Source organism: Hippocampus comes, unplaced genomic scaffold, assembly GCF_001891065.2.
Source record: "Hippocampus comes isolate QL1 unplaced genomic scaffold, H_comes_QL1_v1.1 scaffold167, whole genome shotgun sequence".
NCBI lineage: Eukaryota > Metazoa > Chordata > Actinopteri > Syngnathiformes > Syngnathidae > Hippocampus > Hippocampus comes.
The window spans coordinates 276,271-292,513 of NW_017805502.1; the positions used below are offsets into that span (position 1 = coordinate 276,271).

Consider the following 16,243-nt stretch of genomic DNA (forward strand, 5'->3'; position numbering starts at 1 on the left):
TAAGGTTGTTTACTTCATGCTTGTGTCTTTTTGAGCTTTGCGTCTGAGGCGGCCAACTGTACATAATGGTTGCATGCTAATCAGCTGTATAGTGCCAAAGCCCCATCTTGTGATTTCACTTCTAATTGAGTGCACAAGGGTTCGACATACAGACTCAGCAAATGAGCAAGTTAAGTTATTTGATGTGAAAAAAGGTTTATTTTAAAGAACATAAAAACATGCAGCGCTGGCTGTTGATTACGTTGCGTTGTGCTCAGCAGTTTGTAAAGTTTTGTGCTCTGAGTATTAGCTTGTTTATCAACGTGTGTATCAACATGCTGAGGCTTAGGGAGGGTGTGTGTGTGTGTGTGTGTGTGTGTGTGTGTGTGTGTGTGTGTGTGTGTGTGTACCCTTTTCAAGGTGGCCAAAAGCTAGCGCAGAGAGAGAGAGGGAGAGAGAGAGAGAGAGAGAGAGAGAAAATGACAGAACATGTGAGCAGAGGATCACAGGTGTGTTTGCAAGCTCCACATGAGAGCCTCCTTCCTCCAAAGCCCCTCTGCCCCCGGCCCTGAGCATCCTGAGTAATATCAGCCTGCAGAGAGCACCTGCGTCCTTATCCCACAACATGCGCACACACACGCACACACGCACACACGCACGCGCGCACACGCACGCGCGCGCACACACACACACGTATACTCGCACGCACGTCTAATGGCCCTTTATCGGTCTGCCATACGGATCTAATAGCCAGCTGTGTGCAAAGAGCCAACGGAGCGTGCCAACAGTCACTGATGCAGTTGTCATATTAGATGAGAGCAAATTTTACATGAGTCCTCACAAATACTTCAAAGCCAGACACATCTCGCTCACACACGTTTCATGTGACCTTAGCTCCAAAATGCGCAATGTAAGCGGATAAAGTAAACACCAAAAGTCATGGTAAGGAAAGTAGTAAATCTTTATTTTCTCCAGTAAATATAAAGGATGTAATAAATACAGATGTCTATTGTTGTTGCGCTGTTGAGCGTCACATCAAGTTCAGTTGCTGCAGCAACAATGGAACAATAAATTACGTGTCAGTGTGTACGATATTTGGGTCCAGTTTGTGTGGAGGTTTTGGTGCTGTTGTGCCCGTATGGCTTAAATGTGGGGGCTCATAAACCAAGAATGACAACGGCGGACATCAAATCTCACGGGTGCTTCACAGTTTTTCTCCCCTGTTGTTATCTCTGCTGCCCTGCAGAATTTGGGCTGTCTGAACTGCTATTTGGCGACAAGGATGATGTTGCTGGTGCTGAGGCTCTTCCATCATCACTCTCCTTCTGATTCGCTTCTGGCTCTCTCTCAGTTGCAAAGGTGTCTGCTGAAGCTCTTCCATCTTCACTGGAGTCCACGGGCACGGAGAGCTGCTCCTCTTCCCGTGCTGCCTCCCGGTTGTCCTCCTCAAGCCCTGACTCCCTGGAATTGTGGTGCTTGAAGTTGTAGCGCTGGTTCTGGAAGAACTTGACGATAGTATGCTTAGGCAGGTCCAGTTGGGCCGACAGGGTGTGGATGGCCTCCTGGTCCGGGTAGAGCCCCACGTCGCCAATGAAGCTCTGCAAGGTCCCCAGCGCCTCCAAGGAAATTCGCGTTCGTGAACGGGCCTTTTTTGCTTCCCGCAGGCCAGGGCTCATTCCCCGCCGAGGCCCATTTTCGGCCCCACTGAGGAGGGGTAGGGTTGTAAGCTGTGGGTGCGTGTGAAGAGGAGATAGGGCTCTCAGAGGTGGCAGGGGTGGCGCCTGTTAAAAAAACAAAAGATAAAAGAAGAATGGGTTCAACGCATCATACACCTTAAACTCCCATCCGTCAAACCCCGCTGCTCCTCCGACTCTGCAGTGACATCAATAGAAATCTTGTCAAAGCAGAAGTGCGATTGGCCGTCTAAATTCTCTCACATTCCGAACAACCACGTTTTGAGAGCGTATTACCGGGGTGGGGCGGCCTGCACTTCAAAAACCCATCAAATAGACAGGACCAAAATAGGCATCATTTTGGTCCTTTTTCCCGTGATCAAAAATTATAGGCTGCATTCAGAATAAGATTGAGGTCGAGTCTGACTGGCAAGAATTTGGGGTTTTGTTGGAAGAGGTAGGGGACGGTTGAGCAGGGACGGCGTGGCCGAGTCATTGACCATGTCCTTTTAAAATAACTTACGATACAAAAACAAGACAAGCTGTAGCAGACTGCAAAGCAGGAAACCTGGCTCTCTAAAAATTCATTAGCTGTACAACCTTTGATTTGGGCCCATAATTCTATAGTTCCAGACGCTTGTACCTGATGCTCGGGGAGGTGAAGGACAGCGGGGAGCTTATCACCGTGCTGCTGCCTCGCCTCCTCCTCATAAACTCGATCGCGTTCAGCCTGCGGGATGGAAAGAAACCTGCGAATGGTGCACAGGTTCTCCCAGAGTGTGCGATTCTCTTGGCTTGGATTTTCTTTCCATCGGAGTAGCTCACACAGCCAACCCTGGCAGACGAGGTGACAGTGACAACATTTGAACATTTGCCCACTAAAGCACAGAAACCTGCAGGAAAACGACACATCGAGAAGTGCCGCCATTGCCTGATTTTTGCACTAGCTGTGACTTGGAAATGAATTATTTTCATGGGATCGTCCCTCCATCATCTCAGCTTAATTCTTGTCACTCTGAGATAAACAAATCTATTTACAGGAAACCGAAACCCCAGAACTCACTTGGCTTTTGTTTGCAGAGACTTTTGCAAACAGACATTGGGAGACCTTAGCCCTCTTCATTTCCCGTTGGATCTCCTCGTAGATCCTTGATGTGATGTTCACTAGCGAGTCCATCTTAAGTGGAGTCTCCACATTGGATTTAGTCTGCAGACAAGAATTACAATCTGAAGGTTCTTTTGAGCGTTTTGATGTTTGATTCTTTACAGTCTACAGTGAGCTTATTGGTGTCGTGATGCTAGTCTTGCTATCTTAAAGCAGCGGATGTGTACTGGCATTTACTGCTTGATAGTCAAACAGCAGAAGGCACAACCATTCAGGTCTAGTGTCGGAAAGGCTTAATTCCACCCCTGTAGGGATTTGGCTAACCTGGATGAAGACGTAACCAGCAAGACCTAAGGAACTGTTGCCTATGCACAGACTGGTGGAAATATAATTGAGGGAAGTTCACCCGGCTGCCAAAATGCATCCATACTTCCGCGTGCCCTCAACTTGAGAACTTTCCCGCTTGTATAAAATGTTTTAAAGTACCAACAAAAATGGCAACATATCATCTAATCAGCAGCTAACTTTTGGAGCTCGTGAATGATCGAAGGGCTGACAGTCACAAGAAGGAGTCATGCCATGTGGCCAATGAAAAAACATCTTCCTGCTCTGCATTTCTTTGCATCTATGTCATTGTGGTACACCAATATTTTGTCAAATCATTTATAAAAAATAGAATAGTTTTCCTAAAAATGAAAAAAAAAGGACCATTTTGGGGAATTAATCAATTCTCCCTGGTGAGAATGCGTGTACCTGCATGTGTTTGTGGGTGTTGCCATTGGAGACGTGGTTGTGATTTGTTTGACTATTCCTCTCTCGCTCTCCCTGGTAGATGCGGTCTCGTTCTCCTTCTGGTAGACCCAGGAAAGCCTGCATGGCCTTTAGGTTGACCAGCAGCGACTGTGAGGCCGAGCGGGGATCTTCCTCCTTGCGCAGGATCTCTGACAGCAAGCCCTGCCCGTGCATGAAGAGCAGACGCGCTGTTGGGGATTACCTCCATTGGACATACCAGCGGGGAACATTTGGCCAGTTTACCTGAGTGCGGTTAAAAGCCACCCGGGCAAAGACAGCTTGAGAGACACTGGCTCTCTTCAGCTCGCTCCGAACTCGGTGGTAGATGTCAGAAGACACTTCAGCTCCTGAATAGGTGGGATCAGGAGGGCCCTTGCACGTGCGTGAAATAGGCGAGTGGTTGACGTACGGCTGGGGGAGCCCCTGCACAGGCTGCTGGGAGAGCAGGCAGTTGGCGGCGAGTTGCTGGTTGATGAGGTGCGCCACGGCAAGCTGATGGCGCATAAGCTGTGGGGGCAGGAGGCCGCCGTGGCCCAAATGAGCCGGAGCCCGGGGGTGCAAAGGGGGGCTGGGCGAAGGATTGGTGGAGTGTGGCAGGCTGGAACTCTGCTGATCCAGTAGGCAATTTTGGAGGCTTCCAGGGCCACCCAGGTAGGGCAAAAGAGAAGGAAGACGCCGGTTGAGGATGCTCGGCTCCCAATCTCTCTCTCCTGTGTGAATACGCAGACAAATGTTGTAAAGTTCTTATTCTGTTTTTATCTTGCAATCCATAGAAAGTCAGAGTGAAGACAAAATGTACCATTTACATCGGATTTGTCCTGGGGCTGCCACATTGTCTCTGCATATTCACCTGAAGAGGATACCATCAACAAATCACATCATTCCATGTGTCAACGAATGAATTCATGGGACAGTTTTACATTTCAACAATTCCAATGGTATGCATAAACAAAAACAGTAATGACAAAAACATTTTCTGGAGTCGTTTTTCGCACTGCAGAAAATGGTACACTTCATTTTGCCCCAAGTGCTCCAGTTTTTGTGTAACACGTTATGGGCTATTTTTCTTTTCGTTTTTTTCAGCATTTTGGAAGGCTAAAACGAAGCTTACTGGCCCAGACATGCAGCTTAAACTGAACACTTCACACTACTATTTTTTTAAGCTAGTTTCCAAGAACACGACCTGAACTGCCAACGGATTAGTAGAACATCCTGCATCTATTAGACCACTGTAAGAGGAGATTTCACTTCACTTTGTCGCAAGATGTTTTTCTTTTATTCACTTTTCCATGCAGCCAGTGGCTTAATTTGAAACAGGTGAGTGTTTATCAGGACTTTTGAATGGCCAGCTAAAGCTACGCTTATCCTCGAGTGATTGTAGCCTCAAAAATGGCTCAGTGTGCAATCTGGCATATGCATCCTGGACTTTCTGAGGGTTAATGGTAGCTTCAGGCATATTTTTGTGGGTGAGCATTCAAATTGCGGCTACTGGCATGCGATTTCTTCAGCTTTGTTTTGACACAATAACAATCAAGAATTGCAAGAATCAACCTGATTGTGTTTGCTATATATGTGCATCGGTTATTTTCATGACTGCATGCCATGTAAATACAAGTGCTCTCTTGCACTTAAACTGCGTAATTAAATATGCCCTACAATTGAAAAAAAAGATTTCTTGCACTTTAAAAAAAATGCCCAATTAAAAAAAAACAACCACAAAAAAACAAAACAAAACAAAACAAAACAAAAAAACAATAACATATAGAGAAGGTATTTGGGTATTAGGTATTTGGATTTTACATCCGAAACTGCAGAAGAAAATGTTGTTGGCTACTTTGTTGCCACAAGTTTTTCATCTGCCCTTTTTCTGTAGTTCTTGTCCTCATTAGGGTCTCAGGTAATTGGAGCTGACTTTGGGGCAACGGGGAGCGCACAACCATGGCCCAGTCGTCATTCAATCGCAGGGCACATATAAACAAAAAAGCATTCACACCTATGGCCAATTTCGACTCTTCAGGTAAGCTGGCATGCATATTTTTAGAATGTAGGAGGAAACCGAGCCTTTGCAATCGTCACAGAGAGATGTTAGAACGGAAATTTGAACCCCAATCTCCTGATTGTGAGGTTTACAAGGTAACCACACTGTCATCACACTTTGTGCTATGAAAGGTTGCAACTGTAGCTCCTGAGCGAAAGCGACTGTATGCTCTCGAGATAACAGATGGAAACCGCGCACTTTGTGGGCAGCGTTGCAGTGGGATAGAAGGAGGCAGATGCCGCAAGATGAGCCGATCAACTGCTTGTGGAAGGATCTTCAGCGTGCTGCGAATGTCTTGTGTATGAATTGTTCATCTTCTTGAAACAAAATCGCACCCATTCTCAGCCTATTCATTGACTCCTGCCACAAGATTATCACCAAAAGAACCGGAAAAATCACACAACAGTCCATCCAATTTCAAAGGCGTGCTGGAGACATAGCTGAGCTGACGGTCAGTGAGAGGGGAAGTTACACAGTCAATGAGTGTAAACGCCCGTAAATCCCGATTTAATATTTTGCTCCCCCCGTCACCCCCTTCATTACTTTGAATTACGTATTTTCAGTCTTATTAGATCACTTTCACTGTACGGTCTTTCAGTCATTTTAAAAAGCTACTCTATTTTTTTCTTTTTAAATCTTTTGTTGAGGTGTTTTAAATGTTGTTAATCTTCATTCTTTTTGTAACTTGGGTAAGATACCTTTGTTTTTTCCTCTTTGTTGTGGACTGTCTTGAGCTGTTTTGTTTGTAAACACTTCGAGGTGTTGTACCTTTGCTTGTGTGAGGGCATTGAGTTGGCTTGTGTATGAAATGTGCCATTTAAATCAAGCTGCCATGCTTTAGCCTACACGGGTCACTGTAACAGAGGTCGCCATTTCATTGAAGAATTTCATTTCCTTTCATTTCCTGCAGTTAGGGGTCGCCAGAGAGTGTCCACCTTCTCCTCCCGAGCCCGTCTTCTACATCCTCCTCTGGAACCTCATCAGTCAACCTTCTCTCAGGTCTTCCTCTCGCTCTCCTGCCCGGCAGCGCCATCTTCATCAGCCTTCTAGCAATATACTCAGTCCTCTGGACGTGTCCGAACCATCAAAGCTCTGCGCACTCTAACTTTGTCCCGGAAACATCGAACCTCTACATTTCCACCCCCTCCAATTGTGCTTGGAGTTTTGTCTTCAGTGCCACTATTTCGTACAGCCTCGCCACAGTTTTATAAACTTTCCCCTTCATCCCAGCAGAGACTTTGTGGCAAATTATTAGAAACATTACAGCACCACTTGAAACGTGACAGTGGCATTGCTTATATGGCTTTTGTATTGGATGTCATTAGATTGTATCGGTGGATGGAAAATCGTGGCTGATGAGTGTGTTATTAAGCTGTAGAAAAGATTCGTCAATTACTTCTGCGGGGGCAGTTTGGTTTATCGTTTGATCAATGATCTGCTGGCATTTGGTGGGAAGTCCGTTTCAGTTATCGGAGATTTGAATGGTTCGTCCCCACTGTACTGAATCTGTTTCTTGTTACAATTGTGTTGGGTTGACGATCACGTGGGCTATTAGGAGAAGAAAAATGAGAGTGAGGTTTGGCAGGGTGTCAAATTTGTACCACCATGTGTTGTATGTGCGTGCGCGTGCGAGGAGCGGGGGCTTTGCTGCTGCTGTTTTCTATTACGATTCAAGATGGCTTAGTTCTGCCGTGTGTATTAAGAGTGACATTAATGTGGACCACGTGTAACGTCCTTCCGACCATAAGCCGTCACTGACGTATGGCGCATGAACTTGACACTTGAGCTCAAGCACACACAAAAATATGGCTTGAAGGGAGAAACAGAAGAGCAGGAGCAAGTGCGTGCATGTGAGCCGTCACCTTGGATGCGTTTGTAACGTTTGTACCAGCGTCCAAACTCTTGGCATTTGGACACGGAGACGTTGGCATAAAAGGAACTGTTGACGATGGCAGAAATCATACTCTGTGGGAGAAAGAGGGAGAGAGAGAGAGAGAGAGAGAGAGAGAGAGAGAGAGAGAGAGAGAGAGAGAGAGACACACACACACACAACATTGGGCAAGGTTGAATACAATATGAAAGCAGGTAGATTCCACTAATGTAAATTACAGTCCCTAATTTACTTTATACTGTATATGCTTCTTTTTTTGCCTGTCTGGGCGTTCCGGCCTCGCCCGCGACACATCTGACAGTTTGGTAAAAGAAGGTAGTCTGTGCTCGGCATAAGAACACCATTTTTGTGTCGGTGCAATCGTTTAGTTCAACATCTTTGTGAATTTGGCAGATGTGCTATGCCTCATTTGGAGTTTCTGGCTCTGCCCCCGGCGCATCTGTCAATTTGGTTTTAAAAAGTAGACTCGATTGTAGACTGGCAAAAACCTGGTCTAAGTCATAGCACAGGTGGTCCAACGCAATTTTGATGTACTGTATTTGATCAAGGCGTAGGCAGACAGATACACTACGCCATAGGTGTCAAACTCAGGTCCTGGAGGGCCGCTGTCCTGCATGTTTTCCAAGTCTCCCTGTTGCAAAACACCTGATTCAAAAGATCAGATCATCAGCAAGCTCTGCGGAAGCCTGACATTGAACCTGTTCATTTGAATCAGGTGTGTTGCAACAAGGAGACTTTGAAAACATGCAGGCCAGCGACCCTCCAGGACCTGAGTTTGACACCTATGCACCACGTGGATATATGTGGTGAATCTCATGGTATTTCATTCATAATATGACACTAGTGTGGGACAATCCTTATGAATCATTGTCGAAATCAGTTCATTAAACAGATTATAATCATTAATATCTGCGAGGGGAGATTTTCGGTTCACCTGCCAATATCATGCACGAACCCCAGTGAGTCTGTTTCTGTTTCCGCAATGTCAAACAAGGCACACTCGGGTGTGCGCTCTGTAATGACTTGATTTTGCTGCAAATTAAGGATGCAGAAGCATTGGCCGGGAAAACACTACGGGCTGGCAACCAGTTGAGGGTGTACCCCGCCTACTGCCCGAAGACAGCTGGGAGAGACTCCAGCACGACCCTCGTGAGGATCGCGGCTCGGATAAATGATGGATGGATGGAAGCGCTCTCTAGCTCCCTGAACACACCCACTCTCACAGTGGTGTTCGGGCGCCAGAGTGAATTTCCGAACGGAGTCTAGACAGCTATGTGTGCTGCTCCTACCTACCCGAGAGAGTGGACACTCCTTAGGCAGAGCGTTCTGATTGGTCTCTCCTAGCACCTCTTTGAGGGCCTTCCTCACTGTGGCATGCGTCCACTGTTCAGAGGGCAGCTCCTCCAGACGGGCAAACCTGCATATGTGAAAAGTTGCTTTTAATTCTCAAAAGAATAAGCAATTTATTTTAGTGTATTCATTGTATTTATTTATTTGTTTGTTTGTTTGTTTGTTTGTTTGTTTTGGAGCTCATCACACACTCAAGACTGGAGGACCTGTGCAGCAGGATCCGAAGCGTGACCATGTGATAAACGTCCAGGAGCATGTCTGCCACTGTGGCTTCTGGAGCATCTGTCAGGTTGTGGATGGGCATCGGCTTCCATTGGCCCACCTTGATGATGCCTGCACAACACACGTGTGGGGGGGGGGGGGGGAAGCAAAACTAAATGATGATAACTACGAATCTGTGTGACCCTCCCAAAAAGGCTCTTTGTTGTGTTCAATGTTGAGACAGCCCAATTCAAACACAGACTGTGTGTGTGTCATCACTGCATGAGGTTGCTACTGATGGGCCGAAGGGAACAAAAACAAATGTTTCCTTAGAATCTGAACTTGACCAATCTGAGTGTAAGCATGTGAATGTCAACTCAGAGCAATGTTTTAGTGCGGAGGTATTGAACAAAGAGCATGATGTCATCTTTTTCCTATGTAACGGCAAACGCGCCTCTTTGCAGCTTTTCGGCTTCCTACGGGTGGCAAAATGTTCAAAGGGATCGAGACAATCAAATGTCAAGTGGGCTGCCTCCAGAGGAAAAATACTTCAAATAGTGCTCTGTACCTTATGTCAGTCAGTGTTTCTAAAATCCTCCATTGAACCCCGCGTGCTGGAAGTCTGCCAGCTTAGAGTAAGTGTGACTGAGCCACAACATGCAGCCTAATCAAAGAACACCTCTGTTGCTTTAAAAATACTTTCATGGGCCCAAGCTAGGGCAAATAAACTGGAATCAAAAGAAGAAGAAAAAAATCGACTGTGTAATTGTGGTTGTGACCACACTTGAGGAGCGACATTGGGACCACGCCAAACCAAAAAAGTCTTGATTTGAAAAGAAAAGGCTTTGTTTGGGCGGAGGAGGGTCGCGTACAGGGCGTTACCCACTTGGTTGAGGCGCCCTGTGTTTAGGACACAAGCAGGAATGTCATACCCGACAATGCTTTCATATTTATGCTGAAGAAAAAAAAAAGACAATTTTTTTTTAAGTCTTGGAAAAAAAAAACAACAACATGCAGTAATTAGTCTTTATTGTCTAAACTTTCTGGCACGCAGAGCACTCATGTGGTGGAGCCACCCATCTGGAAAACAGCTACAATCTATTCATTGCCGCTGTTAATAATTCATTACTCATGAATTACCAAACAAAATAGCGGCTGAGTGATAGGGGTTTTTAGATAGGCGTTTTCCCAGACATGAAGTACCGGAGATATTGTTGTTTCAGATTTCGTAAATGAAGAGAAATACAAATAGTTTTTCACTTGAAAAAAAGGGAAAACAGAGTTTTGATGCAACTAACTGCTCATGAAGTAGCAGACTGCTTTTCCTTGTTAATTAAAATAAAAATCAAGATGAAATTGTGGCCACAAAATAGCGAGAATGTGCGCACAATATACAAATTTATGGGCTTAATATCCTTCCCATGAACAACTTGGACGTGTGGGAAAACAAATGGCGCACACCTTCTCTTGAAAGTGAAATATGACATGTCCTTAAAATGTTTTTATCACTAGGCTGCAAAGCCAAGACTTTTGCTTCATCCCCAGCCTCAAATAAACTTCAAAATAAAAACCATACAATCCTAGTCCGTTGTCTTTCGCCCCGGTTTCTACCAATACTTTACCCTTTCAGGAAAAGTGGCCACAAATTAGCGTGTTGGATACACATTATAATTCTCTTGTGGCCGACATTGATTTTTTTTTTCTGTCTGAGGCTGCGTAGTTCCCAATGGAGTAAACGACGGAAATAAACACACACACCTCGGGCCTGTACAGCCGAGCCTTGCGTGTAGCCCAAAGACATCAGCGCCGTCTCCACTAGTTGCGTGAACAGGATGTCTTTCCGGATCAGCACAAATTCGGCGTGACTGTGACCGCGCTGCTCGCCGTCACTCGCCATGTCTGCATATTCCACAACGCAGTAGACAGGGATTGTCACACCTGGTACAGAAGAGTACAACAGGCCACACGTCGGACCCAAATTCACAATTACGTTAACACCTCAAGATGCAACCAAACGATGTGTTGAGCTGATGCATCTCAAAGTGAGAGTCACGTTTTACAGGATGGGGAGGAGCTAAGTTTAGCCTGGGTTATTAGCGGAAGTCACGGAGAGTCTCACCTCCTGGTCTCAGTGGTGAATTGCTATTAAGTCGAGCTTGTGGAGTGTCCGGGCAACTGTTGACGTCCAGAAGGTTCATCTTGCACAGCGGCGATCCACTTGGGCTGTTGCTCCCACCACTGAAGCCGCCCTCCTCGGGGCCGTCTCGAAGACTGTCAGTCCCGCCTGCTCCGCCTTGCTCACCTGGCAAAAAACCTGAAGAACATCAAGAGACAATGAAGAACAGCTGGTGAAGACTCAAAGACCCAAAGAGGTTTTTTTTTTTTTTGTCTGTGCCTTGGCCAGGGGGGTAATTTCAAAAAGATGACATTAACAATAAAGAATTTGATGCATGCTGAAGTCATATTTAACAATGAAATACGATGACATCTACCAAATACGTCCACGGAGCTCAGAATCTCTTTCCCTGAACCTTGATCAAATTCCCCCAAATCGTGTTACACCACCTGCGCCATATTCACAAACATGCAAAGGTTGGCTTTTTCCCGCACGAAAATCAAGCCGTGCTATTTTCTAGGCCCGACTGTATGTGCGTTGTTTACAGAAATAAAGCCCAGACATGCGTTTCTGTACGTGTTCTATTTCTGGAAGCCAAGACATCAAATTATACCAGACTTTCTATAGCAATGTTTCACAAGGGATGGGGAGGATTTTTTTTTTTTTACAAGGAGTCCCTTCCACAACTACCACATGTAGCTCTAAATGCCACCGATTTTTTTTTAACATTTTCACCCAAAAACTCATAATAAGAACCCAATTAAATTCACGCTTGCCAGGATGTCAGATTTATGTGATGATAAGGCACCACAATCATTTGAGCTTTTAATTGGCCCAAAGCTAAGGTACGCTTGAGTATTTGGTTTGTTTGGTTTACTTTAATGGCACACCGATCCTCATGTATGCCCTTTTTAAAAATGATACGAGGCTCATTGCAAATGATTTTGTAGACACCAAGCTATGGCTCGCCCCTCACCCCAGTTTGCAAATCCCTGCTCAATATGACCTGAAACCATTTATTTACACACAAATCAGCTAGCCAGCAGGGCGGGAGACATCTTGACCCACAAGCATTTTTCAGGAGACGAGTATGCGCGCTTTAGACAGACAGCTGTTTGCACTGGGCCTCAACTTCCAAATCTTAATAATGCAAAGATGATGGTGACTAACGCTGGTGTCCAAACAATTAAAAAGTCTCTGTTTCATTAGTAAGGTCTCGCCTGTTCCAGCTCATCAAAACACATGTGGATCAAAAGGAGATGAGACTTGCCATTTGTCAAACAAGTGGCTTTTGATCTCAAAAGTCCCTTCGGCTGTAAGGGACTTTAAAGGGTTTGATTTGAAACCATTGAATGGAGCACAACTAGATGCTTCTGACTGCAGTCTTAGAAGACTTTTTTTGTTTGTTTTTAACAGTAACCTTGTTCAGTGTCGAATCTAGCAAAAACACTTTTACTACAAGCAAACTACAAGCAGCACAGAAGTCCAGAAGTTGTTAACTTTTATTGTGATGAAATAAAAATAAATATAATGAGAAGAAGCCGGGCACACTACATACATCCTAACAGGACTTGTCACAGCAAATAAATAACAACAAAAAAACAGCACCCACAAAAAAAAAAAAAAAAAAAAAAAAACGCACCCAAAAGTGTTGCCTTAAAGAACATCACTTAATATCTTAGAAATTAAACATTAATTACGCATTTTTGAACTGATCTCAATGGGGAGAAGTGTTAATTTTTGTTTGTGTGTCCTATGTACAAACACTGCGGAACATGGGAAGACGGAATGGCTCGTTAGTGAAGACAAGAACGATCCAAATTCATATGAATGAAATAATTTCATCAATTAGATAATTATAAACAGTGTCCGTGAATGCTCTTTACAATTTGACAATTGTTTTACAACCCCCTCCAAAACAGTCAGATCCATGCAAACGATCACAAAACATGGAGTAGATCTCGAATTATTTCTCTTTTTGAAATTCGCTTCCCAAGATTTCCCAAATTGTCAAATGGCAGGCAAATTTTAAAGAGACTTTACGGACCAGATGATGAAAACTTAATTATAATTCTAGTGATGCTACTGCATGCCAACACGCAAGTCGACATGTTTGTATGTATTCGCAATCACTTACTTTTCATGATGTCCCCTTGCTCGCCTGTGAGTCAAGTGCATCCATTGGGCAAGTTGTGTGACTCCAAGATGACAGCAAACTTTTGCTTGGCGAGCTCACCCGCCTGTGCCCACGAGATGAAGAACATCACTTAATATCTTAGAAATTAAACATTAATTACGCATTTTTGAACTGATCTCAATGGGGAGAAGTGTTAATTTTTGTTTGTGTGTCCTATGTACAAACACTGCGGAACATGGGAAGACGGAATGGCTCGTTAGTGAAGACAAGAACGATCCAAATTCATATGAATGAAATAATTTCATCAATTAGATAATTATAAACAGTGTCCGTGAATGCTCTTTACAATTTGAAAATTGTTTTACAACCCCCTCCAAAACAGTCAGATCCATGCAAACGATCACAAAACATGGAGTAGATCTCGAATTATTTCTCTTTTTGAAATTCGCTTCCCAAGATTTCCCAAATTGTCAAATGGCAGGCAAATTTTAAAGAGACTTTACGGACCAGATGATGAAAACTTAATTATAATTCTAGTGATGCTACTGCATGCCAACACGCAAGTCGACATGTTTGTATGTATTCGCAATCACTTACTTTTCATGATGTCCCCTTGCTCGCCTGTGAGTCAAGTGCATCCATTGGGCAAGTTGTGTGACTCCAAGATGACAGCAAACTTTTGCTTGGCGAGCTCACCCGCCTGTGCCCACGAGATGCGAACACAGGCAGCGACAAGTCTGCAAATGCTTCAGCTGCTGAGAGGAGGCAAAAGGAGGCAGGCTGCCAAGTCAGGAGGGAGGGGCCCCAGCAACATCATGGCCCTCAAAATCATCATCACTCTCTGCCACTGGTCAAATGTAATCAAGGACAAATATTTTATTTACTGTGCTTAAGTAGATGTTTCAGGTATATGTACTCAAGTATTTATTTTCCTGAAGAATCAATTTTTTTCCACATTTCATTTGAAAACAGAAATCTATACATTTTATTCCTTACATTGATCAAATGGCCTCATTACTTTTTGCAACACAGGTGGATGACAACAAGATGTAGAAAAAGACGGAACTGGAGAGCAATAATGTCAGTCGCGGTAAAGATTTGGATTGATTGACAGGAAGTTTGGCAGACAAAACAGGGAGAGCAGTGCTGTCAAATTCAACAAATTCTGAGAAGCAAGATATCCTCCGTCCGAGAATTGGTTGATGTTGGGAACACGCTGTTTTGTTCGCATCAAAGTCAAACCACTGCTTGCTTGATCTTGAAAAAAAACCACAATTGTGATGTGTAACGGGATTTTTTAGATTTAGATTTTTTTAAGATAATAACTAGAGGAAACTATTTTCTTTACATTTGATCAAAACGGATTGATCGTGAACAGTTTTACTTTTTCACATTTCAGAATCTACTTTTTAATAATAAAAAACCGTTTCGGATAAAGAAATTGATACTTGTACTTGAAACGTACTTGTACGTTTACTCTTTTTCTTTTTTTACACACAAATACCGTTTTTTAATTATTACTTACAGATTGTGACTACTTTCCCTACCTCTGCTTGTGGCAAGTAGCCTAATATTATAAACTGTGGTTAGGAGAACGTGATGAATATGAACAACACCATTCCAAAAAAAAAAAAAAGCTAATTAAAACATGTCACGTGGGGAAACAAGTGCAACTCATTCCGCGCATTTGTCTCACTCGCACCATCTTGAGGTGCGCATGCGGTAGTAAAACACTGACCCTGAAGCTTCGTGAAGATCTTGAACAGCAGCCCACTGTCGTTTGCACCTCCTTGCACTCCGCATCTGACTACTGGAATATGATCACTCACATTCAAAATAGACGGCTGGTGAAACAATCCCAAATCAGTAGAGACAATTGCTGAAAACTATTTGAATCAAATCTTGTCAGTTTCGTCGAGTCAACAACAATATTTGTTAAACGTTGACATCTAGTGGTAAGGAAGGAGAGGAACAGCACCATGGTGCTCAACTCTCCATTAAAATCGCCAGACCTTTCTCGATGTGTCTTCAGCAGCACCACAGGTGTCACACTGGCCAGTTTCGACCTTGTTTTGTCATTCATTTTTCACACTTCAGTTACTCCTCTAGAGGGCAGACTGAGGTTTAACTTTTCAGTGGGGGAAATGTAACACTGCAAAAAAAAAAAAAAAAATTGAAATATCCTGACATACCTGTGAACTTCTCTGTGTCACCATTAGGGGACACTGCGACATACTTCTATATAAAAAAAATCATTAAAAAAATGAAAGCAGGGCGCCCGGGTTGACCAGTGGTTAGCGTGTCTACCTCACAGTGCAGAGGTACCAGGTTCAATTCCAGCTCTGGCCTCTCTGTGTGGAGTTTGCATGTTCTCCCTGGGCCTGCGTGGGTTTTCTCCGGGTACTCCAGTTTCCTCCCACATTCCAAAAACATGCATGGCAGGTTGATTGAACAGTCTAAATTGTCCCTAGGTGTGGTTGTCCGTCTCTGTGTGCCCTGCAATTGGCTGGCAACCGGTTCAGGGTGTCCCCCACCTACTGCCCGAAGACGGCTGGCATAGGCACCAGCACCCCCCACTACCCTTGTGAGGATAAAGTGGATCGGAAAATGGATGAAAGCAATGACAACAGAAATACCTTACATATACACAAACAGTTTGAAAACTATTACACTGATAATAATGTTGGTTGGACTGCACAGCATGGATGATGGCAGGGACCATGGGTGTGTCTTCGACTGCGCCTAAGTGGCCCTCGGCTATCTTACAATGCCGTCGACCAGTTGTCTCCAGGTATCAGTCTGAGTATGTTTCGGAGTTTCTCAAAGGTGTTCACAAGTGTCTACAAGTTGCCTACGGGTCCGAGTGTCGACAAGTTGCTCTCATGTGTCTGTAAGTCTGTCTGAGAAGTTGCCCATGGGTGGCTATGAGTCACTCATGAGTGGCTAAGGTATGTGCGTCGG

The 16,243-nt window shown here is 44.3% G+C and overlaps 1 protein-coding gene across 2 annotated transcripts; it reads right to left on the bottom strand.

The window, feature by feature from the left end:
• Window positions 1-921: 921 nt before the first annotated feature.
• On the bottom strand, window positions 922-13,389 carry LOC109520180 (DNA-binding protein SATB2-like). Of its 2 annotated transcripts, none has more exons than XM_019877207.1 (12): window positions 13,283-13,389; window positions 11,149-11,343; window positions 10,788-10,967; window positions 9,035-9,161; window positions 8,772-8,895; window positions 7,450-7,552; window positions 4,349-4,399; window positions 3,793-4,256; window positions 3,511-3,711; window positions 2,716-2,859; window positions 2,296-2,487; window positions 922-1,760 (listed from the first exon to the last, which is right to left on the bottom strand). In XM_019877207.1, the coding sequence occupies exons 1-12, from the start codon at window positions 13,287-13,289 to the stop codon at window positions 1,206-1,208; spliced, it is 2,343 nt and encodes a 780-aa protein (XP_019732766.1). In that variant the 5' UTR covers window positions 13,290-13,389; the 3' UTR covers window positions 922-1,205. The 2 variants fall into 2 exon arrangements, with proteins under 2 accessions (XP_019732766.1, XP_019732765.1); XM_019877206.1 differs by having other exon boundaries at window positions 9,020-9,161.
• Window positions 13,390-16,243: the final 2,854 nt, after the last annotated feature.

Bases quoted from the DNA above. Each gene is read 5' to 3' on its own strand.
- LOC109520180 (XM_019877206.1), bottom strand. The intron at 9,162-10,787 runs GTGTGTGTGTTT...TGTGTTGTGCAG, and splicing joins CTCGGCTGTACAGGCCCGAG to GCATCATCAAGGTGGGCCAA. The intron at 7,553-8,771 runs GTAGGTAGGAGC...TTTCTCCCACAG, and splicing joins AGGAGTGTCCACTCTCTCGG to AGTATGATTTCTGCCATCGT.